The sequence below is a fragment of the Podarcis muralis genome, chromosome Z (genome assembly GCF_964188315.1).
Source record: "Podarcis muralis chromosome Z, rPodMur119.hap1.1, whole genome shotgun sequence".
In the NCBI taxonomy this organism is placed as follows: domain Eukaryota; kingdom Metazoa; phylum Chordata; class Lepidosauria; order Squamata; family Lacertidae; genus Podarcis; species Podarcis muralis.
This window is the reverse complement of record NC_135673.1, coordinates 42,807,016-42,833,630: the sequence shown is the minus strand read 5'-3', so window position 1 is coordinate 42,833,630 and position 26,615 is coordinate 42,807,016. Positions and strand designations below refer to the sequence as shown.

Sequence of the window (26,615 nt, the reverse complement as noted above, 5' to 3'; positions counted from 1 at the left end):
AAAATCCATATTCGTTTTGTAACCTAAGCCTATTACATAGTTGACTAGATTAAAATATACCTAATTGCTATAGACTTCCCTTTGCTATATATAAATGCAACACAATTAGAAATACATTAGAATTTTTTTATAAATTCCACCATACCCCCCACTCCCCTTCACCCATGCGTGATCTCAATATATTTTTTTACTTCTTCCATCTTGTTGTGTTGGTGTAGTTTAATAATTATTCATTTATTCTTTTATTATTTCCTTGCTTACCCCTGCACGTTTGACACATTATCTATTAATATTCCAGTTCCGGAACCATATTTTTTCATGTATTCCTTCACTCCATCCCACTCTTTAATTATTCTCTGATTTTAATGGCCTCTAATGATTGATGATTTTTAAAAGTTTTTAAAGTGCTTTTGCCCACCTGGAGATTCAAACTCTCCATCTGCCACTTGGAGGGGCCAAGGCAAACCTGGATATCTGGCAACCCTATCAGTACTGACTACACTGAGTGGCGGCAGCAATACAGGGTTGTAGGGAGGATTCTTTCTCAGCCCTTCATGGAGAGATTTCAGAGAGTGAAGCTTGAAACTTCTGCATGCAAATCAGATGCTGTACAGTGGACCCTAAAACAGCACGTTTGAACTGTCTCCTTATGAGAACCACGGCAGCTTTCAAGGTTGTTGTTGTTGTTGTTGTTTAGTCGTTTAGTCAAAAGCTTTCAAGGTAGCTTCATGCAAAGGAAAAACTTAAGCTTATTTCAGAGGAAGTTATCTCTGGATTGTTGTCATGAGAGGGTCAAGGAATCAGCCTCTCACATCCTGTCATCCCACCGCAACTATCTCAGGCCAGTCATGAATCAGTAGATGTCCTTATAGAATCCTTAATTTGGCACCCCACCCATGTCTGCATACCAGGATCATTTATCTAGAGATGAACAAGACATGAGTAAAGAGTATTGGAATTTTCTTTTGGAGGAAAATTCATCTTCCTACCCGAGCCCTGTAATAGGTAAACAAATCTGAGTTTATTTTAGGATAGCAGATCATGTGAGTGGACTAAAGCCAACGTAAAGACAGTAGCATGCAAACAAACCTAAACAGGGCTGAACTGATGCTAGTCACTATTCCTCATAACAGTTTTCAGCCATGCTGAAAACACCTGCTTTAACTCAGCAATCCCCCCCATCTTTATCATAATGAAGACTTTCCATTGCTTTCACTTGCCCTCAGTGACGTCATAATGTAGCCAAAACTGATTAAGCAATTGTTTTATTCTCTGATACCTTATCATGTCATCACATGACAATGTAGTACTATGCAGTATTACTATGTGATTCCTGGTTGGGTAGGATCACCCACATGACAAATTTAGGAAGGAAGGAGCAGAAGAAGTCAGGGAAAGCAATTGTATTTTCCCCAGATTTCAATCTGAACATCTTGTTGGAGTAACTGGACATGAGAAGTTAATTTCCTTCATGAGTGTAAATCACCTTGTGGATGAGCTAATCGAAGGTGCAAGACCAGCCAAGCCAGTTACTATGATAATAGCCCAGTGCGCTGACTATATCTGTGAAATCTGAGCAGTCAGCTCAGTGTTTCTTAGTCTGTGAGTCTGCAGTTAGTCTGTTAGTCTGTGTTACTTGTATGGTGTTATATATTAATTCTCTGAACTTGTTTAGAGCATCAGAAATACTTTGTATTTCTATCTATCTATATTTGCAAAAGCCTACTGTTTTGTTGAGCTTTATCTTCTGCAACAGTAAAGTATCTTGGTTTCTGTGTAGCTACGGGTACTGGGAGCAACTTTCACTGTGTGGGTATCTCTCCTGAGATTTCCAGTACATTTATTGTGGCTTCATTTATTCTGTTTTCTTTCCATGTGAAAACAAGAATGCAAAGCTAAGGAATCATCAAGGAGATGGTTACATGGGACGCCTCTGGCCCCTTTTGGGTGTTTGGGTTCAAACACAACCTGCCTGCATCCGGAGAACTTTAATTGAGTAGATAAAGAGGTCTCTGTAATTATAAAACTGTAGTAGGTATAACAAGAGGCTAAATACATAGCTGTGGTTTTAATTAGACAGCGCTTCAAATTAGTAATTGTGGCTTCAGTGAGGAATCAGTGACTTTATACCCTGCAAAAGCCCCATCACAGCACAGTTCATTCCTCATTATGTCACACAGTGTGAATCTTTCAGTACATTGGCATGCTGAGCTGAAAAGGCAAACATCGATATTGGGTTATCTTCCTGGTGCAGAAAAGCTAGAATGGAGATTAAATTCATTCCCAGTAGAGATGTGGGAATATATTGTTCTTTACCATGTATATGTGTGACCATGTCTGGAAGGTGAATTTTTATATGTGAGAGTGGGTGGTGTGCCTATGTATATATGTATATTTGCATAAGATCAAACCAAGCAGTAGAACTTAAGGTAGGCCTTTGCAATTAGGGGTTGGGTCAGTTCTCAATGGCTCTTGCATGAGATAAATTAAGTAGGCTACAACTTACATGCACAGGTGAACAAAGATTAAGATCTATCCATTCATCCCGAGATACTTGGGGTTGTAGCCAGTGTTAGTCTTACTCAGAGTAGATCCATTGAAATTAATGACCATGACTAACTTAGATTCCTTAATTTCAGTGGGTAAAACATAGCTGGATACCCTTCCAAGGGTCCCGCCAGTACTTGCTCAGCATACTGCACACACAGGCACGCAAACACACGCATATATAGCACGATTTGCACTATACAATTAAAGCTGCATCATGCCACTTTAAACAGTCATGGCTTCCCCCTGTTCTTACAGTGGCTACCCAGATCCCTGTGGAAAACCCTTAAGCAAGACCTAAGCCCAAGAGCACTCTCCCCTCCTGCGGTTTACAGTAGCTGGTATTCAGAAGCATTTCTGCCACCAACTATGGAGGCAGAGCTACTACAGGCTAATACTGGGAGGTGTAGTTTGTTAAGGGTTCTGAGAGTTGTTAGGAGGCTACTATTCACAGAGTGGTTTAAGAAATCAGTTCCTCTTCCCAGGACACTTTGGGAAATTGTAGTGCTATGAAGGGTATAGGGGTCTCCTAACAACTCTCAATACCCTTTACAAACTACCGTATTTTTCGCCCCATAGGATGCACTTTTCCCCCTCCAAAAATGAAGGGGAAATGTGTGTGCATCCTATGGGGTGAATGCAGGCTTTCGCTGAAGCCGGGAGAGTGAGAGGCGTCGATGCGCACCGACCCCTCTCGCTCTCCAGGCTTCACGCAGATCTCCGCAAGCCGTGGGAGCCCGCGCCGGGCTCCCGCAGCTTGCGGAGAGTTGCCTGCATGCCGAAAGCTGGGCGTGCTGAAATAAAAAAAAATTCCTTTATTTCCCCCCCCAAAAAACTAGGTGCGCCTTATGGGACAGTGCGTCCTATAGGGCGAAAAATACGGTACACTGCTCATGATTCCTTGGGGGAATCTGTGACTGCTTAAAGGGATATGATTCTGCTTTAAATGTATAGTGCAGATGGAAAGTAATAGAGACAGCAGAGGGAGAGAAAATACCTGTTTTTGACTGTGAGTGTTATCTGTGGCAGCGATGTGGCCTGGGGTTCAGAACCCGCCATCTTCTATCAAACAGATCTGAAGTGACTGTGCATTATAAGGCTTGAGAGCACATTGTGAATGGGTTCAGATATGTAACTACCTGCTCCTGTGTGTGACTTCTACTCTTAACAAGTAGCACAGTACCAGAGAACATAATTGCAATGTACGGTAGTTCATCCTTCTCCAAAATAGTTGGAATGGGAAGCCAAAATCACTGGCTGCAAAGCATGTTGTGACTTTATGACAGTGGGACTTGACAGCACCCCCACACAGAGACACACAGAAGCACAGCACTGTTGGATTTCAGCTCTGCCATGTGCTTTGTGACATCACAGTGAATGTATGGTTGGAATCTCAACCTCAGCTCATTGATCCGAGAATACATAGCAGTAAAAGTTCTCAAAAGTGCTGTAATCCACATTAAGAAGCAGGTTCACCATCTCTGCTCTCACCCACTTCAGTGTATTTTGAACTATGTGACTCCTGCAGTGTCTCAAGAGGAGCACTTTGTGGTCTCCTTGGGCTTGACTCAAAGTAGACAGGAGGAAAATGGGTAGGAGGTGCCTACTGTTTCTTGAAAGGCACAAGGAGGAAGAGCTTTACCCAGTAAGTTCAACCCATCAGTTTTGACTCATTCAGATGAAAGATAAAGAAATATGTTGGGCATCAGGCTAAAAGTTGTAAATGAGGGGCCAGCAGCTAGAACATCTGAACCAAATGCACTCCATGGATGTTCTGTCATCTTCTTAGCAGTTTCCAAACCAATAAGCAAAAAGTAAAAGTAAAAGGAAGGTGCAGTTGAGCATGGTGGTGGATTACAGGAAAAAAAAGGCGGACATTCAGCCCTTGTATATCAACGGGGAACGGGTGGAGAGGGTGGCGGAATTCAGGTTTTTGGGAGTAACTATCGATCAGGGCATGACTTGGAGCGCAAATACCACTGCTCTGGTGAAGAAGGCCCAGCAGAGAATTTATTTCCTCAGACTTTTAAAGAAGAACAATCTGAGTGAGAGACTGCTGGTGTCCTTCTACCGAGGCTCCATAGAGAGCATTCTTACATACTGTATTTGTGCTTGGTTCTCCAGTTGTACAGCTAGGGAGAGGAAGGTGCTCCAGAAGGTCATAACCACAGCCCAAAGGATTATTGGTCATCCTCTCCCATCTTTGGAAGAACTGTACGGTTCCCGTTGTCTTAGGAAAGCAAACAACATCCTGCAGGATCCATCTCACCCGGGACACAGTCTGTTTGCACTACTGCCTTCTGGCATGAGATATAGAAACATCAAGTCAAGGACAAATAGACTGAAAAACAGTTTCTATCCAAGAGCTGTGGCCTTTTTGAATGCTGTAACTCGATAGTGTGACCTGGGAGTTTGATGGGTGTTGGTGTGGGTGTGGCTGGAATGTGGTTTGTTTGGTTGTTGTTGTTGTTTTGCTTTTGTTGTTTTTAAGGGATGGCATCCAATTTCGTTGCACTTGTGCAATGTTGCACTTGTGTAATGACAATAAAGAATCTATTCTATTCTATTCTATTCTATTCTATGAAGTATGGCAGCTGGACTTGACAGGTAGTAAGTTGTGAGGGTGAGTTAAGGTCTTAATCCTCCACCAACCCACACGGCCACATTCCACTGGCAAACTGGTCATGTTATTTAACATGGAAGTATAGACCCAAATGGCTTTTCCTTCTGATGATGGCTTCATTCACATGGGAGCTTATTCTGTTTCACCGACATTCCCCTAACTGTTAATTTCTGTGTTATATTTGGGTTTTCACATGACATAAAAGCCACTTCTGGAAACCTAATGGAATACAGTGGAAGCTTTGAGCTCATTTTTGTGTTAACTGTTTCTAGATATAATCCATTTGGAATCCCATTGAAACAGAAAACAGAATTTGGGTCAGTATACCGGTTCTTTACTGCTGTATTCATGGGTGAATCATGGGTAAGGAGTGCCATCAGCTTTGACTGGTGGCCCAACTGTGTCCCTATCTGGACAGGGATGGCCTAATTTCTGTTGTCTGTGCTCTGGTAACATCTAGGTTATATTCAGTGCTATTTTTCTAGAAAAAAAGAGATTCCAGAATACACCACGAACACCTCCTTTGTTCTCCTACAATGGCAATGGTGCCCATCTGAGAGGTTCTAACTTTGAGGCAGACAACACAAATTAGGCTATCTCTGTCAAGATAGGGACACAGTTGGGACACCAGTTGAAGCTAATGGAAGGCACTCACTCTACGCCAATGAGGCAACCTGAGCCTCAGGTGACAGCAAAGGAACCAGACGTACCCCCAAGCTACTTACCCACTCCACTCACACTTTCTCAGAACCAGCCCCATCATGAAGCAGAATGAGGCAGCAGAACCCAACGCAGCAAAAATTGCTTGAGGACAGAGCTGTGTGCATCATACAGCCTCCCCTATGTCCCCCTTGCAAGTCTGCTGCTCTCAGGTGCACTGCCCTGTTATCAGCTGTGGAAAGGTCACAGTGATGGGCATGCAGAAGACTCCTGCCTGAAACCATGGTATACTGCTGCCAGTCAGTGCAGACAATACTGGTTGATCTGGCTAAGTAGAAGGCAGCTTCCTGTGTTCCTAAAACATTCCACTAAGGTCCATTTTGATTTTGATTTGCTCAAGCAGATATTTTGGTGCAAATGTTTAGGACTTGGCTGCCAATATGCAATTTAAAGTCAATTCACACAAATCATGTAATGATAAATCAAGAAGCTTTTGGTGTGTAGTAACCAAAATCTTAAAATCAAGTTTATCATTTGTTTTATTTCCAAAACAAAGGATCTCTCTCAGACTTGTCAACACAACCATTCTGTTTTAAAGTGCTGATTTACAACTAACAGCCAATGTATCCCATTTGTTACATCTCTGTGCTACCTAGAAGGACAGACTATAATTATGTACATTGATTTGAGCAATTATAGAGCTTGATTTTTATTAATCTACTTTTTAACCTACTAGAAAATAGTAAATGGTATATTGCTTATTTACTATATAATTATGTTTTTAGTAATGATTTATGTCAGACTGGATTAGATTGGTGGGATTTAATTAAACACGTAAAGCAGCAATAAAAGTGGGGTTTTTTTAATTAAAACAAAGCTCCTGTTACAATATTCTGGTTGCATAAATTTCTCTTATTAAAATGTCTCCCACACATGTAGCCCTGCTTGCCATAGATAGATAGAACAGTTTAAACTACTGTAGTTATGATGGTATTTTGCCTATGAAAACGTGATGAAGTACATCCTATCTAGGAAGAAGGCTCTGGGTTCAACTCAGGAAGTTGCCTTATGCCAGTTTGGATTGTTAGCCCATCCAGCCCAGAAATGTCTATTCAGTCTGGTACCAGCTCTCCAAGATTTCAGACCTTCCCTTCACCTGCAACCTACCCCTCTAGAAATGTAAACTTTCTGGAAATTCCTTTGCAGGGGACAGCAGACAGAAATGTGTTGTTGTTTTTAATCCACCTGTGAATTGTTTTATTAGACAATTTATGTAAGCAAGAAAGTCTGACTATAGCACCATGTTGACTCTATGCTTTGATTTAGATTTTCGCACCTGCCAATAGGGCTCGCAATATTGATATATCGTCCAAAACTGGTTTGAAGTCTGTATCAGTTTCATAATTTTTGACCTGGCAATATATTGAGAATCATGGTATGTGTATTGTGTGTGGCATGCAAAAATCACAATGTAAGAAAAACTGTGAAGCCAGCCAATGCTTCTACATAGCTCCATTCTTACATCAGACATTGTGATATATCAGTATATCACAATGTTTAGCTGGTGATATATAGCAATGCTGAAAACTAGATATCGCCCAGCCCTATCTGCCAGAACTGGGTCTAAACTAAGCTAACATTACAGTGAAGACTAAATGCAATCTAGTCAAACTGCAAAAACTGCAAAAACAACGGGGGGGAGGGAATAGTTGTTTACGAGCAACGTGTTGATTTGTATTTACAACCGGGTTTTTGTAACAAGTTTAAAGACAGTTGCGGTAAAACTGAAAACCTGGCACAAACCTCTGCAGGTGATACAGGGACCTCCAGACCTGGAGATAGGAATGTCTGGATCCGGTGGCCCACCTGAATAACTGGCAGCTGGGTATTATGAGTCTGGGCAAGGCTTTCCACTTAAAACTGGTAAGAACAATGTCTTGGTACGAAGAAGAATAACAACTTCTCTCTCTTTTTAAAATTCTAGTCACTATGAACAAGATCGGAACGCACTAAAGAGGAAAGAATGGGAACGGAGAAATCAGGAGGTCCAGCAGGATGAAGACTTCTTTACATCTGGCTTTAACCTCTTTGGAGAACCCTACAAGGTAAACAAACAACTGAAGCTGTATTCAACATTCATTTCATTTGAAACAGCTCTCCCCACCCTCCGCAATTTCACCAAACATTAATCACACGTTAGTCCCTCAGAGGACAGCAGCACTGAGGGCATCCTCTTGGTTTCATGTATTGCAAAATATGCTTCCACAGAAGCGCATTGACTGGTTTAATTATCTGTGGCAATTGGGGGTCCTCTGGGCTGCCACTGGGTTCTTCTGCATGAGATCCACCCAGTGGCTGAAGTACCCTAGTCTGCAAAAGGTTGTTACAATAGCAAGAATAATTAGCACTGAAACAATGGCAGTTAAGTGGCAGTTCCCACTATAGAGATTTCTTGAATATGATATCACTGCAAGATATCACTGCGAGTTGACCATCGAGGCCCTACTTTCGCTGAGGTGTTCAACCTGTGACTGGGCTGTGCCATTTCAGGTTGTGTGTTGGGGGCTAAGGCTTGCGTAGATAAATGTTCCTTCTCTCAGAATGCAGAAAACTTTTTCTTCTGTATGAAAAGGTATAGCCCTGAAATGGGTTTACTAGTGATATCTACAGAATACACAGACGTGCCAGAAGCCTTTGTTCTCCCTGATGCATATCTTTGGAATTCTGCAGTCAGGAAAGGAGGGGCTTGTCTGGTATAGAGAGCCAGTGTGGTATAGTGGTTAAGAGCGGTAGTCTCGTAATCTGGGGAACCGGGTTCGCGTCTCCGCTCCTCCACATGCAGCTGCTGGGTGACCTTGGGCCAGTCACACTTCTTTGAAGTCTCTCAGCCCCACTCACCTCACAGAGTGTTTGTTGTGGGGGAGGAAGGGAAAGGAGAATGTTAGCCGCTTTGAGACTCCTGAAGGGGAGTGAAAGGCGGGATATCAAATCCAAACTCCTCCTCCTCCTCCTCCTCTTCTTCTTCTTCTTCTTCTTCTTCTTCTTCTTCTTCTTCTTCTTCTTCTTCTTGTATTTTCTATTTTCCCAGTTAAAACAAAAAAACCTACCCCACCACAAACTAAATTTAAATAAGACTCCCAGAAGGCACCTGAAATAATTTATTTATTTACAAGGTTTTTTAAAATAATAATAATGTTTTTATTATTATCACTTTTCATTAAAGACTGAGGATGATGATTCTTTGAATTTATATATTACTTTCCCCCTCTCCCCTCAAACCTTTCACAGGAATATAAATGTCATATAAAGGGAAGTGTGTTGCTCATTAAATTGCTGTTGTGAATGTATACCCCAGTATCCGGAACTCTTGCCAGAACCCATAGCAAAATCCAAGAAATATAAAACTAGCAGAACAATAATGAGCAATACTGAGAGAATCTCTGTGAAAACGAGCTCCTTAGCCCATGCAAGTAAACTCTGGATTGAATCCTACCAAAATCATCCTCCCCTGGACCTGCTCAGTTTTCTTGCTCATTAGTAAATTATGCAGGCTCCTTAGCATAAAGATCTTAGTTGAAAAAGACTGTTCTGTCACATACCATTTCACCAATGCTTATTTCTCCTCTCCCCTGGCCCCACTGCTGTTTTGGCGGCTTCTTCTTCTTCTTCTTCTTCTTCTTCTTCTTCTTCTTCTTCTTCTTCTTCTTGCCACTTAAGGAAATGTTCACATTCATGTAATCTCAAGTCCTCACCCGCATCATATAGCAAGATCTCATCTTGTCACGAAATGGTGTATCATCATTATGTTTGCTAGATGATCCCTGATTGGTTCATATCACTCGTCAGGCTAATCCAGGTGGAAGCAATGGTATCGAGGGAAATAGTGTTGAAGCAGTAACCACCAGGCAAAACAATGGAACTGGACAGGATTGGCAGGGCTGGAGGTGGGGAGGAGAGAATGTGAATCTGTTCACGCAGCCTAAGTGGCTTTATGCAGGAATGACAACCCACTAGTATCAATCTGAATTTTTTACTGGAAAACACTTGGCATATCCTGCCACCTCCACCACTTCCAAACTGGCACACAATCCCTAGATGGTTAAGAAGGTATACACCTCATGCGGAAAAACAATTCTTCCTGAAGCAAAGGGGGAAACTCTCTCTCTCTCTTTTACTGTCATAACTATCCAAAGCTGTCTTTTGGGAGAATGGTTGAAAATGTACAGCATATCAGCAGGGTAGCAGAGCCTCTTCTGAAAATCCTCCAAGGGACTTCCTTGCCTGTGATTTTCATCACCAAGGGATGTTCCCCATTTGACTGTCTCTGCTGCTTTGATGATCACCCAAAAGCATTCCCTGAAGAATTCAGCTGGATTGAAATGCACAGATTCCTTTTTTCCTTTCCATCAATGACAGTCTTTGGCAAATACCACCTAGGGTTCATATAACAAACAGATAATGTGGAAGATGAAACCTTTCAAGTCTTCTCTGTGGAATAAGCCTAGATCTGAAGGCATGATTGTCCGAGGTCATGAGCGCAAATCACACAAGTGAATTCGAGGCTGAATTCATTGTTATTTTCTGTCATCATTATTTTTAGTCACTGACTAAAAATAAACAATTATGCTATTTTCTGCATTGTGTTTGGTGTTTCTCTTCCACTGAAATGCATGGAAAGTAATTATGTAATTAATTACATTAGTTCCAGCCATAGTTCATAGCAAATTGAATAATGTAAGACTCCGAACTGTAGCAACATAGAAACACTGCTGATTGCAATGAACACAAAATGGGACAGAAGTCATTGTCTCCTTACATCCCTAGCTCTTCTGTTGAGATATGACCCCTGTCCCTTAAATAAAAATGAATAAAATGAATAAAAAAATTATTAAAGTTGTATACCACCCTTCATTTGTAGATCTTGGGGCAGTTCACAGCATAAATTAGGATACCTTTTGATCATTTCAGTGTCTACATTAATTGGATCTTCACTTCTGATTGTCATTGCTCTCATTCATAATGTCCCTGTTGGTCCACGAAACTTTGCTAGTTTATGTTAATCTTAATTTGGCAATGATGGGAGAAACCCTGTGACTTGATGATCCCCCTTATCCAAACTCAATTATCCAAGTTCTCTGAAATTTCATCAAGACAGCTGTTTATATTCTGTTTCTGCTGCTTCTTTTGCCACATCTCACATCCATTGTTTGCTTCCTGCATCCACATAAAACCTGCTGCAAGTTTTGGATTATCCACCCTTCACATAGGTGGTTGTCTCCTTGGTCTTTTGAGATTGTAGGGCCTCCATACTGACACTGTTTTATTCCTTTGACCTGAAGCACCTCTTGCTGCAAGTCCTGCATTTGTCCATTTTAACTTCATGGCCTTTTCCACTACAACCATAACTTTCTATCTTTGATACATCCAGTTGTTAGTTTTTCTTTCTCAGAATATTGCTCATTCCAGAACATGTGGTGTTATTCTGGAGGTGTTCATACTTCTCTGTGTCATGAGCCGGATCTAGACACATCAAAGAAGTGTTTCAGTTAAATGCGCTGTAAATTTAAACAGAGAAACAGGTAGAGAAAAATTGGGTTCCACAGTGCCATCGGTGTCACAATGTTATATCGCATATACAATGCATATAAATTGCTTTTTCTTTACCAATCTAGCTGAAGTCCATGGACTGTTTTTCACCACTATTACACACCACAGGTAATATGCACAGGTAATTGGCCCAGTATACCTGAAGGAGTGTCTCCACCCCCATCGTTCAGCCTGGACACTGAGGTCCAGCTTCGAGGACCTTCTGATGGTTCCCTCACTGCGAGAAGTGAGGTTACAGGGAACCAGGCAAAGGGCCTTCTTGGTAGTGGTGCCTGCCCTGTGGAACGCCCTCCCATCAGATGTCAAAGAAATAACAACTCTCTGACTTTCAGAAGACATCTGGAGGCAGCCCTGTTTAGGGAAGTTTTTAATGTCTAATGTTTTATTGTGTTGTTAGTATTCTGTTGGGAGCCACCCAGAGTGGCTGGGGAGGCCCGGCCAGATGAGCAGGGTATAAGTAATAAATCATTATTATTATTATTATTAAACACTTTAGCTTTCAAGTCAAAGGAAATATTTCTATTTTTCATCTTAAAGCTGTGTTTTCCAAAGGCTGCCCAGGATTGTTTTATTTTCCTCCCTATTTCATTTGGTTTTCTGCTCTCAATATGATTTTTTTTTATCCTAAATGTTTTCTTCAATGTGCTTTGTTTCTTTGTTTTAAAATAGTATATCATTCTCTTCTTCAAACATTATTTTAATCTTGGCTAGATTCACCTTCATACCTTTTTTATTTTTCACTTTGTTCCAGCATTTCTTGTAGTATTATTTTTTTTACTTTTGACTGTTATGGCTATATCATCTGCATATTGTATATGATTTAATAACTTACATTGATTCCTTTTTCTAACCACCTCAGCTTTTTAAATACATCTTCCAAGTTGACTGTAGATAGCTTAGGTGATTAGCTATCTCCTTGTCTTACGCCTCTTTTTAAGGGTCTTGGACTGGTTTTATGTGGTTACCCCAAGCGAATGGTCTCTTATTCACTGACACTTTTGGTTGTCACAGTGTCCTTCAGCTCCATTGAAGAAATTCAGCTAAAACCCTTTCATGCGGACATTTGTCACTGATGTGGAATAGTTCAAACTGAGAAATTGAACCCAGTTGCTTCAGTGCAAAGTGAGCTTTATGGGCCACTGAGATAATAAGAGAATAAAGAAAGGGGAGTCAAATCTAAAGAATGGAAACAATAAACAAGAGGAAATCTACCCAAAAGGGAAAAGTGAATCTTTTTGTAGGAAATAATTTATGTAGTATAGCAGTATATTTCTGTAGAGAAGAGTGATACAGAACTCTAACCTTAATGATTAGAATCACCTGCATCTCAGCACATTAATGGGCCAGTAGGACCTTTAACATGGTCTTTTAAGCCAGTTGGCTTGAAAGAGAGTCCCAGATGGTGTGGAACATGGCCAGCTGGTTGTGGAAAGAATTATGTGGAACTTTTTTTTTTAAGGCATTTTTTCCAGCACTTGCTAAAACCAGAACTCATCTCCTTGTCTGCAGAAGTCTCTGCTTCTGAAAGACTCAAAGAAACAAGTAACTGTAGCTTGCAAATTGTGTCTTGATGTCCAATGCCTGGGACATGAACGTAGCCAGATGTCACTTTACTCTAGGAAAAGTGAGATGTTACTTGATTAAACACTTTTTTTAAAAAAAGCAGGGAGGATCACATTTTGCTATTCATCAAGGACTTTGAATGAGTGTGAAGAATTATACCAGTGAGTCAAACCAGACATGGAGTTTATGTCTTAGTGGACTCCCCTTCATTAGAGATTTGTAAGCAGAGGTTGGATCTGCTATCTATCACGTATGCTCTAGTTGAGATTCCTGCATTTCAGGGGGTTGGACCTTGGGGTACCTTTCAACTCTACAATTCTATGATTCCCTAAGTCTTCAGAAAAAACTGCATGGGTGAAATGGGTTTTCAACTAGTTCTTCACAAGAAAAAGAAAGAAAGAAAGAAAGAAAGAAAGAAAGAAAGAAAGAAAGAAAGAAAGAAAGAAAGTTTAGGAGAAAGCTTACTATAGAGTCAGACAACTGGGATCCATGCAGTACCTGATCAAATGTTTATCCCAGACACCTGTAACTGGGTGATGACTACGCCCTGAATGATAGAGATCAGCCTTCCAAACAACATAGAAAATACATTAGCTCCTTATAATTCTTGCTGGCCAAGCTGATTCCTGCATACACTTAAGGGATCTCATAGGAACATATGAAGTTACCTTAATACTGATTAATACCAAGTTCAGTCCTCAGCATCTCCAGGTATGGGTGGGAGAGATCCCTGCCTGAAACCCTGGAGAATGACTGCCAGTCAGCTAGATGGACCAAGGGTCCCAATCAGTATAAAGCAGTTTCTGATGTTGATACTGAACTGTTACCAGGCAACCAGATATCCCCATTTCCTCACCTTTCCAGAAGTGAAAATCCGCAAAGTGTAACCAGACCCTTAAGACGAGAATTGTCTAAGTGGCAGCGGCCCAGCTCCCCACCCCTTACACAAATGCTGCCTCAGCAATACTGCAGGGAGGATATGAGAGGAGGAGAACAAGCAAGCAAGTGTTCACCATTTGCATCGTAATTCCTCCCGGTCCCTTAAGCACAATGGAATCTCCTTGTTTAAAAAATTGGGGGGGCTGAGCCTAGGCTAGCTTTGGCTGCTGCCCAAACAAGTTCATTGTGCAGCTTCAGTTGAAGGAGGCGGGTCAGGCACAAAGAGCTTATTCTTAGCTTAAAGGGAATGCACTTTTTTGCCACTCAAAATTACCAATTTAAGAGTGGGGTTTTTTGTTTTCAGTTTTGGTGTGTGTGCTTTTTAAAAACCCAAAACTGTTTCTTGTATACAGTGTAATTCTTAGCTTTACACAATTGATGAGCTTTCTAAATATTTACTTCAGTGCACAGCTCCTTGAAAAGAAGCCCTCGGAGGAAAACCAGAAGGGGGGGGGGGATGCATTCTTCCTATTCCCCCCCACCCTTTCCTCATAATCTTACACTCCAGTGTTATGATCCGGGGTGTTGCAAACTACTTAACGGATTTGGGACACAGGTGCATGAGTGTGTATTTGCATAAAATTTGCATTGCCTGATTTGTATGGATGGGTGCTTCTGGGGAATTAAGACAGGGTGGCTGGGGTCTCCTCCATGCTGCGCTTTGCAGACTAACTCTATGAGCAAGGTTTCTTTGAAAAAATAATGTTGAGAAAAGGTGGAAAAGGGCAAAAGAGTTTGGGGCCACCTCAATAGATTTGGGGTTCATGCCTAAGGACTACGACCTGACAACACTCCAGGTTGTGGTAATCACCGAGGATACTCTTCTGATTGCTTTCCTCCATGAAATCCCATAGCTTTTTATTCCACAAATGTTCTGGTTTATTATTGTTCCACGTTTGATGTGCTGTAGGCCTTCCACACATGGCAATAATGTGGTAGCATTGGGGAAGTGTCGCAGAGCAACTAATATGGCAGAATAAACCCACCACTAATGCACTTTTGTTGTGTCACGGACATGTGCCAGAATACACTTTCAGAAATACACCCGTCCAGAGAGACCAATTTTCCATTTCATTTTGCAGCAGAGATAAAAAGTAACTACTGAATACCTTTAGAGCTACCTTTTTCTGTTACAGTTGCATTGACAGAACCATGGGTGCTGATTATGCCTCCTCCAGTTCCACTTTTAAGAATCACAAATAATCAAAATGGAGAGGAAACAGGGATGAAAATATAACAGCATTTGTCATTCCTAAAGGAGCAATGGCACTGCTGGAACCCACCCCAATTTAAAACTAGAGACACACTTCACTCTTAATCTCAGCAAACTACATACTTTCTCCAGTCATTTCCTGGATTTGCATCCTCCTGTGGAATAAAATAGTTAATATTGCCCCTACTTAAAAACAAGCACATCACTCATAGCCTCAAAAAAAAAATGTATTTAGTTCAGGGGAATTTGTATAATCATTAAGTTTCTTCAAGCCAGTTCACACTTTCCTTTAGAGGTAGACTCAAGTTACCCCTAGTAAATTACCTCTCTTAAAAAAATTATTTCTAGCTACTGCTCAGATGTAACTTTGGCCCATAAAATGAGCAATAATCTGTGTACAAATTCCTGTTCATATAAATGGATTCTTTGGGGTGAGAAAGAAGAAACAGTCTGGAAAACAGAGTAGAAAAGCACTGGAGATGAAAACATAATAATGTCAAAAATGAGTCAGGATTTGCTTAATAACTGCTGCACAGAAAATAACTGTGAATCATAGATTTGCAAAACAGACTCTAAACGGTTCTAGAAAACAGAACAGAGGACTTCCAAATCTAGCTGGCAACAATTTATATAGATACATATTCCTTTTATAATAGATCTTAAGCAATCTGTAGAAGAAAGTTGTTTAGGGGTACTTTCATTATCCTACTCATATTGAAATACTGCCCAAACTTAGTTTCACAAAATGTTTAGGGGTATGTGTACCCCTGTGTACCCCCAGAAAAAAAGCACTGAGCAGAACAATAATATTAAGAAAAGCTTTCTAAAGTTTTCTGCCTCACAATGTAATACGACAAGTTAGGCCAGTGCTTTCCAAACTTTCCATGTTGGTGACACACTTTTTAGACATGCATCATTTCATAACACATTGATTCAGTTTGACTAGCAAACTGGAGGTTAAACTAACCCCTTTCTAGCCCTGGAAGGAGCACGGGAAGACTGCTGCTGACACACTAACACTGTTTGGAAATCTCTGAGTTAGACTCTGCTCACACTAGCAGCCTGAAGTTCATTTCCCCTGCGCTGCATTTCCCAGTCGCTTTCTCCCACCACTGTTCACACCAAAGCAGAGGCAGGGGGATGCCTTCGCCCGACGATTTCTTCCCCTGTGGTGTGTGGGCGCACTGCCAACCATGCATGCGCAAAAGCTGCCCGAACTTGTTCAGAGCGCGACAGAACTGTGGCTTCTGTTTTCAAACCGGATGGAACCTGGTTTCAGGAGAAACAGATCCAAAGAGGAGTATTCCCCTTAAGGCTGCGGGACACAGATGGATTGTGGCTAACGTCGTGTGAACCTGGCTTAGATAAAACAGCGGCGGGAGCACGCTGGAGTAAATGGTAATGTGTACAAACCCTTAGATAGCTATAACTTATAACCTTCACCATCTAACATAGTAGACTGCCTGGGGGTCCTGTTTGCCATTGCTGCCAGCCTTTCTACGCGCTTCCCTTTTCTTCTCCATTGGGGTACCCAGCGTGAAGCCCCTCCAGATGCTGTGCTCTACAACACCCACCAGTCCCAACCAGCATGGCCAATGGTTAAGGATGGTGGACATTGTAGTTCTGGAGGCCGTTACATTGGCTACCCCTGCTCTAGGCTGGCAGCTCAAGGGTCAAAGGCCGGACTTGCCTTTGAGGACTCCAGCTGCTGTTTGTAGGGGATACTACAAACAGAGCAGGCACTAACCACTTCTTGTACCTTTCTCTCTCAACTTGAAATGTCACATGCAGCCCAAGCCAATGGGTATGAACTCTATTGACTGCTTATATCCGCATGTGGCTAGGGATGCCTACCTCACACACTAAGCAGGGACAAAACAAATGCTGAAGACTTTCTTTCCACACCTCAACAAGAGAGATGTTGAGTTCCTTCTTGTACGCTAAGGATTTTCGCTTGCCCTTCCCAGTTGCTAAGCTATAGGTTCTGATGATTCTGCGATTCTGTGCACTAACAATGGCAATCAAGAGATCTGTAATAATGAAAAGATACATAATCAGAGCATGTAATCCCCATAGGAAACATTGCCAGCAGTAAAAGCCAACAGTAAAAGCATGGGATATGAAAGTGAAAACTCACAATGGTGGCAAAAATTAACTGAATTGGTCAGAATGATGGGGAAAAGAGTAAAAAAAACAACAAAAAACCCAGAAGAATTTGGAAGCTTATCGTCTCATTTTATTGAACAGAATTACAAGATGCAATCATTTAACATTTTCTTGCAGCAGAAATGCAACGTAACTATGTTGGAAGAGTATTAGTGATCTATAGCACTGGCTATTGTAATAGATGCTTATAAATGTGGAACCTGTAGTCCATAATTAGGACACTTTCTATCTGAAGAGCAGGTGTATGCAGTTTTTAAAAAATATATGTTGTCTATGTTTGGGGGTGTGTATGTATGAATGAATGTAGACTTTCTCGGTGCAAAATTGGCACACAAGCTCATAATATTTTCAATTTAAATTCAAAGCTGAGGAAATTTTTTGAGGCAACAGAGCTTTCCTCAGAATGCATCCAAGGATTATGAGCCGAGAAAAGTCGTACTCTGAGTCCATTGTTTTTTGTCTTCAACAGCACTGCTACTTACCCCTGCTGCTTCTTGCAATCCTAACACTGCTTTCCTAGGCATAGATTCCACTGAGTCCAGTAAGATGTCCAAGTAAATGTTATTAAGATTGCAGCCATGCTGAATAGTGAAATCACTGAGGTATATTCATGTTGTCATTGTTTCCCTTCTTGTATTTCAGACTAACAAAGGTGACGCTCTAGCCAACCGTGTCCAGAATACATTGGGGAACTACGATGAGATGAAGGACTTTCTGACCAACCATTCCAACCAGAGCCACCTTGTAGGAATCCCACAGAATTCTGTGCCACAAACTCCAGTAGATAAAAACGAACAGACCTTTTTCCCAGAACAAAGGAACCGGATGGTCCCGCCCCACCAAATCACGGGGCACTCCTCAGCTTCGATGCCGCCCCCTGCGGCTATATCGTCCAGTTCAACTTTAGTGCACAGTCACCAGAGCAGCAGGAAATCCAGGACTGACTGGTCCCGTGTCAGCCACAGCTCAAACGGTGGTCAGCCAAGTCAGTCCGGGAGTGCGCAAAGTCGGACAAAGCACAGCTCATCCCACGAACCTCCACAAGGCAGGTATGATGACCGCTATGCTTGCCAAAGTGAGCAGCATAAACCTGGAGGAGGCGATGAAGCCAACGCAACGCCATCCTCATCACACTCGAGGAGGCATACCCATTCAAAATCAGTGGTGGCAGAACACTCTTACAAAGAAAGCAGCCACTCAAAGTCCCCAGTGGATCTCGAGTTTCTGGGCCACGGGCCTGGATCTCCACTCCCATCTACATCCTTGTTGTCAGGAAATAGTGGTCTTTCGACTCAAAATTTCCTGCCAGGCCTCCACTGTAAGGGCAGCATGACTCAGCAAAAGCCCACTGCTTACGTTAGGCCAATGGATGGTCAAGACCAAGTTCCCAACGACTCACCGGAACTGAAGATGCCAATAGAAATTGAAGGCGTTTATGGAAACCAACCCTTTGGGATTCCACTGGAAGGAAAGACCACTGGACCCAGCTCAAAGAATAAACTACCAAAGCTTAACATTCCTCAAGCTAGTGAAGTAAGTCTTGTTTATCTGTTCAGTTGTTTACTTACCTCTTTTGCCTCCAGGGTTTCAGTCCACTACACTTCCTCAGTTTCCTGTTTAACTGACAGTCTCTTACCCCACATCCAGACCATACTTTTAAAGCACTATGATACCAGTTTAAACAGTCATGGATTCCCCTAAAGACTTCTGGGAGCTGTAGTTTTCCCCCCAGGATGCTGAAAGGTGTTAGGGGACCCCCCCTCTCCATCTCGCAGACCTACAGTTCCAAAAGTGGTTTAATCGTCAATTCCTCTTCACAGGGAGCTCTGGAAATTATGTGCTTTCAATATCTGTTCACTGCTTGGGCACTGCAGCTGAAAAGAAAGCTCTTTTTGACATGCTGTTTGGGTGTCACACAGATTGTTCTGTCTATTTTTAAGATTACTAGGATGCACATCCTGTTATGCTTATCCTGCTACCTGACCCCAAGAGTGTGGTCAACATAATCAGGTCTGTGGTTAAAAATAGGAAAGTGTCAGTGGGTTGTGGTTTTGTTGTTTGTTTTGTTATTGTCAATTTAAAATGTTCAGAAGAATTGCACAACATGGATACCTTGGGAAGTATTTATATAGCAGATAGATAGATAGATAGATAGATAGATAGATAGATACATAGATACATACATAGATACATAGATAGATAGATAGATTCCATTTTCTGTAGTGCAAGAAATGTGGAGTGTTGCTGGAAATCTCAATAATCATTGGCTGCAATGGGTAATAGTTCTCATCTTGACAAAACTTGGTTGTAAATATGCTGTGCGTCCAGGTTCATAGAAATTAGTTACCTGGGGAAGAATGAAAACTACAATCCTATCCACATTTACTTAGAAATAATTCCCATTGAATGGAGCTCTAATGACTATATAAAATATAATGACTATAATTTAGTCCCTCTCCATGCTAAGTCACAATCCCTGTTTTGTCCCTTTTGTGGATTACTTATTTAAATAAAATATTTGGGTAAGTAGGGGTGGAGCATCCCATTTTTCTGCTTGAGGTGAAATGGGAAAGCCTGCCTTGCCACTGCAACCCACCTCACCACCTCTGCCTCTGGTTTTTTTGTGAGATCACACTGGTTTCCAGCTAGATCTCACATGCCCTGCAGGATCTTGTGCAAGTTTAGTAAGAGCTTGCTGGAAATTGATGTGATCTCACTCAAAATCAGTGCTGATGCTGATGCCAGTTCTCTGCCAGCAGGAAAGGTGGCAGGACAGCCAGGGCACCCACAGGGGCACTGCCTTGCTTGTTTCTGCCACCTAAGGCAGCTGCCTAACCCTGCCTAACCCTGCCTAATGGCTACACCGGCCCTGGGGATAAGGCTTCTTTTTTTTGTGTGTTAAAGAATTTATTCATTTTCAATCTTCCAATTAATGACAAGTTAAATCAAATAAATCAAAATTACAATAATAACAATACACCAATTATGTATTCCAATTATAAAAAAAATTATTGGGACTTCCCATGTTCCAGAAGTCTGGAGACAATCATCCTCATTCATGTCTCTGCATTTTCAGTATTTTTCAAATTCAGCACTAATATTATCCATCCTTCTTCTCAGTCTAATCAGCCGTTGTTTCTGTGGCTCACATCTAGTAACAAAGTTTTTGTGCAGTTAACCCACAAGAGGCGGGGGGGGGGGGTTGGGGGGGAAGGCTTCTAATGGTGCCATTCTTCAGGGATCAACTCCTTTAGATTGCACTCACGGTCCCTTCAAACACTACAATCCTATGATTCTATTTCATGTGGTCTCTAGAAGCAAGCTCCAGACTGAGAAACATGCCTGTCTTGTATCTAGTACATGTGCATGTAAGTGCATGCACATGAAAACCAAGGCACCATGCAGTGCTTACCCAGCTGTTTCTCCAAATGCAGCTGAGGCTGCATGAGAGCTGAAGGCACCAAGTTGACTAGCCCTGCTTTAAATCCAGACCAAATTTCAGAAGCTAATAGGTAGCTGCTCAGCTATCCCAGTGAGTCAGGGCTCAGCCTTGCCCTGGGAAGTCCTTTGCAAAATCAACATAACTCATTCAAGTTACATAACAGGACTTCCCTGTAGCAGTTGGGTTACCCTGATGTAGAACTTGACTCTCTGTAACATTGTATATGCTTAGTCTTGAATACAAGCAGCTCTCCAAAGTGAATCTGCATGGTATAAATATTGTACTATTATTTTACATTTAAGAGGTGTTAAGCAAGGTGGTGTCTACCACTGCATACTTCTAAACAGATTGAAATAGCAGGACTTGCCTAGCAGAGTTCCCAAAATACCTATTTCGTGGCTGGTAATATTTTTTACACCCTGAATAACTGATGATACATTCTTAGGGTGCTTTATTGCGAAAGGTCGGCTTCCCTTACCCACATTCGAACCCCGCTCTTTGGAATAATTGTTTGGGGCCAATAATTTGACTTCTTTAAAGAAGGAGGGAAATCCCTTGCCATTATTTATTAACATTCCAAAGAGCAACAAAGACTGATGTGTTTTGCAGGAGAGCTTGGAATAATTTTCTGGGAACAGCATCTGAAAACCGTAAAAAGACCTATTTATATGAAGTGGAAGCTGAGGGTTCCTTGCAGATGGTGTTTTATTAGAAAAATGTATTTGTTAATAAACGTAGCTGTGTACAAGATTGCTTTACAGATGTTTCTGTTTATTTTTACCTTTGGTTAAAAATCTGCTGGAGTAGTCTGTTGCAATTTGTCACCAGTATTGTTTGGCAAGGAAATAATTGCACGGAAAGAAAATAATGAGGTTGCAAAGGCAAATAAATGTGTTCACTCTTGCTGTCTATTAAAAACAAAAACATATCCATTAACAAATTTGAAAGAGAATATTTAAGTCAGAGAGCAGTTGAAGGGGTGTGTGTTTAAAAAATAGTGTAATGGGGGGGGGGGCTGCTTATGACCAAAGGCCTTGGATCCAAAGAACTGCAAGTAGAAGCCAAAAATGTTTTAGCCTTGGTTTCAGAGCATGAGTAAGAGGAAGGTTCAGTTTAGCACTAGAGCATCTGTCTTATTAAGACCAGAGTATAGAGGCAGAGCTTCATCTTTGTATGCAGAATATCCCAGGTTCAAATCCCTGGCATTTCCAAGTAAGAACTGGGAAAGTACCAGTCTGAAACCCTGGAGAGACCCACCCAGTCAGTGTGGACAAAACTGAGCTAGATGTACCCATGAGTCTGATGGCTTCCACCATTCATCTTGAAATCAGCCCTTTATTCAGAATCATGAGGAATGGAATCCTGCTTAATTAAGGGGGGAACCATAGCTCAGTGACAAGAGTTCTGACTTTGCATGGAGAAGGTCTCAGGTTCAATTGCCATCACCTCTAGGTTGGGACTGAAACTTGGAGAGCCTTGGTCACTCAGTGTGGACAATACTGAACTACAAGAACCAGTGCTCTGACTTGGTATTACACAGCTTACTGTATTCTTGAGATTTCTCACAGTGGAACATTTTGAATAGTTCTCTTATCACTAGGGATATTGGAAAATTCCAATGAAAACAGATGCAGGGGCAGAAATTGCTGGTGCTCGCTTGCTCATCCCATGTCTAGAACGGAAATCAATATTAGTGAATTTGGTTTGCCATGAGTGCTGTTGGCTGTTGCTTTCATTCTGCAAACAATGAGCAATTGGTTATAGTTCCCAGTCCACATTTGCATTATGTTTCCTTTGCACTGAAATTAATGGGGTGGAGTAACATAATGGCAATGTCACTTATGCAATTTATGTAATTAATTATATAAGTTACATGATTTCAGCACAGCAGACAGTGAGATGAATAAAGTAGCTTTTAGTGGAATATGAACTGCTGTGGAATGGAAACAGTGTGGCATGCAACAGATGCAGCACCGGGTGATTTAGGATGGATTGGGCAGTTCCCCACCACCACCACAGTGCCGAGCTGAGGGGATGCATCCTCCTCTTCCTCCACCGCATACCTATATTTATACTCATTTAGATAAGGGACAAGGGTGGCGCTGTGGTTTAAACCATAGAGCCTAGGACTTGCTGATCAGAAGCTTCGAATCCCTGTGACAGGGTGAGCTCCCGTTGCTCGGTCCCTGCTCCTGCCAACCTAGCAGTTTGAAAGCACGTCAAAGTGCATGTAGATAAATAGGTACTGCTCCAGTGGGAAGGTAAACGGCGTTTCCGTGCACTGCTCTGGTTCGCCAGAAGCGGCTTAGTCATGCTGGCCACATGATCTGGAAGCTGTACGCCGGCTCCCTTGGCCAATAAAGCGAGATGAGAGCCACAACCCCAGAGTCGGCCACAACTGGACCTAATGGTCAGGGGTCCCTTTACCTTTACCTTACTCATTTAGATGGGCAATTGAGTTGCTGCAACTAGGACATAGCGCACTTGAGAACATGTGCAGAACGGAAAGTGAAAGGGAGGGAGGGCACCAAATTTTGTCCCAATTGGGTATGTGTGCCAAATTTTGTCCTCACTCAGGGTGCCATATTACCAAAGTCTGCCTTCTGACAAATACAAGGTGGAACAGAAAACGATTCCGCCTTATATCCCTATATATCACTCAATGATTTGCCTAGGAAATACCTTTGGAACTTTCCATTCCTCCTTAGCTAGCCGTTCCTTGTTCTCTCTGGAAACTGTGGCAGTTTGTAGATCATTATATATCGGAAGCAATCAGGCCCCTGAAAGTGGGAAGTGAAAAGTCCCATAACGCTTCTGACACCACCCACCTAAGCCGTGAAACATGGAAGATTTCTCTTGCCATTCCTTCTGAGAAAATGTTTTGACGGGTTCAGTGTACAGTGAAATGATAAGCTTTTGTTATATGTGTTTCAAATCACCCCCTTATCACAGGATATATTGATTAGCTTAGTACTTCCTCAGCAAGCTATAAAAGAGTGAGAGAGGGAAAAGGAAGGGCCTGCACTCTTTCTGGATTAAAGAGCACAAAAAAATTGACAGGTAGATAACCATATTGATTCAGCTCGAGCAGTAAATTCAAGGAGCTTTGTATATGACTTATAAAACTTTACAAGCGCAGTAGGTTTTAGGGGTTTATATTTTTATTTCTTTTAATTGAATGGAAGGGCTAAGAAAAAGGGGAGAATAAGGGGTGGGGGGAGAGCCCTGGGTTAACTAATTCCTCGTTTTGTGTTGATTTGCCAAATAACATTACATTATGTCCTCTGTTTGCGGGTGGATCTTTCATTCCATATTTAAGCCTCCCCTTTGCTTTTTAGAAAACTTCAGAGGAGGAAGAATAATGGACTGGAACAAGCATTAGGCTGGAAACCCCCTTTGCCTGGTTCATATTTCAAATAAAATAAAACGACCAATAAAACAAAGCCAAAAAAAACTCAGTCCCTTAGCATAGTTGTCCGTGGAGTATTACAAGGCCTGGCCATGTGGTTTACATTTGTAAATACTGTGAGAAGTATTGCTTTTGCAATACTTTATAATGAAGGCCATATGATGGGCTCATCTAGAGAACTCTGGCTGTAGACACGTCTCTCTTTGTAATGCGGCTTGGCAGAGCCCCATTTCAGGGGCTTGGCCTCTGGCTAGCACCACCTGCCACCCAAGCCTGAATGCACCCAGACTGAGCATTAGGTAGCTATCAGAGGGGAACCAGGAGCTGGAACTAATGAATTGTGCTAGGGTAGGGGTGGTGAACCCTCTTCATCTTGAGGGCCACCTTTGTCCCAAGGGCAGCTTTCTGAAGTCCACATGACACTGAAAGAAACACAGAGCCAGAGGGAAACATGGGTGAAGCAATCAGAAGAGCTGTGCTTCAGCCAGAAGAGAAAAGGGCATTATCAGAGTTGGGAGGACACATTCCAGCTTGGCAAAAGCACTCAAGGAGGGTGTTACACAAGACCAGTGAGGGGTGTGGCCTGGGGAGGGATATGCCTTCCAGAAATCTGTATCTGCCACCTGTATCTTCCTCAATCTTCATCTTTTAGTGGCTGCTAGCCACAATGCTATTTTCTTTGTCTACTCTTGAAGGTATTACATAGCCTCCGACACATTGGGGGGGGGGGAAATAACCCAAGACACTTCTGGGGCTGCACTCCCACACAATTCGCGTCACCCTTGTGAGATTGCAGCCCCCAAAGACACACTTTTTTCAGGGCAACCGTGGCCCTGAAAAAGGTACTTTTCGGGCCAAGTTTGCAGCATCCAAAATGGGTGCTGTGCTCTTGTGTGAAAAAAGAGAGGATGTATCTGTTTTACCAGGACACTTGAGGGGTAGGGACATTTTGCCTATGAATACTATTTTATGGGAATCACAAGTATGGAAAGTGCTGTTGCCATCAGGTCCTATTTTTGAGCATCCTGTAGACATCTGGTTGGCCACTATCAGAGCAGGATGCTGGACTAAACTGGCCGTCTTTGGCTTGATCCCTCAGGGCTATTCACATGCCACCTCATTGTGTGTAATACATTGGTTGTCTCTGATTAGTTGCACACTTCAAATACCTTAGCACATACCAGCATCAAGCCTTCAAGCATCATTCCTCTACTGCAATGGCCAGCCATGCATTCAGTAGGGTTTTGGGTTGTGTACCCATCATATATTGAAAGCAAAGGCTTCCCACAAAAAATCCTGGGAATTTTAGTTTGCTAGGGGTGCTATGAATTATAAATCTGTGAGACGCAAGCTACATTGACCAGGATTCTCTAGGGGAAGTCATGTGCTTTAAATGTATGGTGTGTACGCATCCTTAGTCTGAAAGCTGCCTGGTGGTAGTCAGCTGCAGATATGCCCACGCAAATTGCAGAAATCTTTTGTGCCCCAGTTAAATGTGCTAATATCACTGTTTTGCCGTGCAAAAAACCTGAGGAAATCTCTTTGTAGAGCATTTCTAGGTTTTTACAAACCATCTTTAAGCTTCCACACACACTTTTTTTTTTTGGTCCCTGATTCAAATATGGGAAAACATTTAAAGGCCTCAAGTGAAAGCATCATGTGGGAATATGTGAATAAAAATAATAACACTTAAGAAAAAAGAGGAAACAAAGTACATGCTAGGAAACAGAGTTGACCACCTACCCTGGCAACTACCCATGACTTGTAGATTAAAGCTGAAATTTGGCTGGCTAACCATTTCATGAATATTACAGGAGGGGATCTGATTTCCGAATTTTATTTTATTTTTTATTTTACTTAGGCAATAAGTCTATTGCTTGTTGTTGTTTTTTACCAGACTTAAGGAGAAAGTCCTTTGGATAGAAACTACTGGCTGCAATTTTGGTAGTTTCAGGGTGAAAGCGGGGGCCAAAGCCAACCCACCACCACTGCTTGGGTTTCACCACCATTTATTTTGCGATATGTGTGTGGAGGGGAGAGATTCCTGTCACTTCCCAACATCATTTCTCCTTATATATCATTCCTTTGTAAGTCACTCTATGAAGCCCCTCCCCCTACCTTTAAAAGGGGTCAGTTTGAGGTGCAAGGGGAGGGACTCAGAGGAAGTTGTGAGGGGTGGGGTGAAGTTTAAAGAGCATGAGTGATCCTATGTCAGGATGTTGCATCTTTCCAAGGCAATTCAATTGGGGGAGAGGGCATGGCACCCCTCTCAGCACCCACCATTTCGCCCCACAACTCCTCTTTCAAAAATGTTACATTATGACATGGGATCTCTTAGAGAAAAGATTGTGAGCAAAGAGGAGAGAATGTTGCCTTACGCTGCCTGAGGGGCACTGCAATACTGCTGCCACCACTGCCATTAAATTTCACCCTAGGATTGGGAGAT

General features: G+C 42.1%; 1 protein-coding gene across 7 annotated transcripts in view; it reads left to right on the top strand.

Moving 5' to 3' along the window:
• Positions 1-26,615, top strand: part of AFF2 (ALF transcription elongation factor 2) — a 398,976-nt gene that overhangs the window by 94,654 nt on the left and 277,707 nt on the right. For 6 of the 7 annotated variants that reach the window (XM_028714336.2, XM_028714334.2, XM_077922543.1 and 3 more), the window contains exons 2-3: positions 7,815-7,935; positions 17,961-18,851. In XM_028714336.2, the coding sequence (XP_028570169.2) occupies positions 7,815-7,935; positions 17,961-18,851 (1,012 nt within the window). The remainder of the gene's footprint in view (positions 1-7,814; positions 7,936-17,960; positions 18,852-26,615) is intronic. The other variant, XM_077922546.1, reaches the window with a different exon arrangement.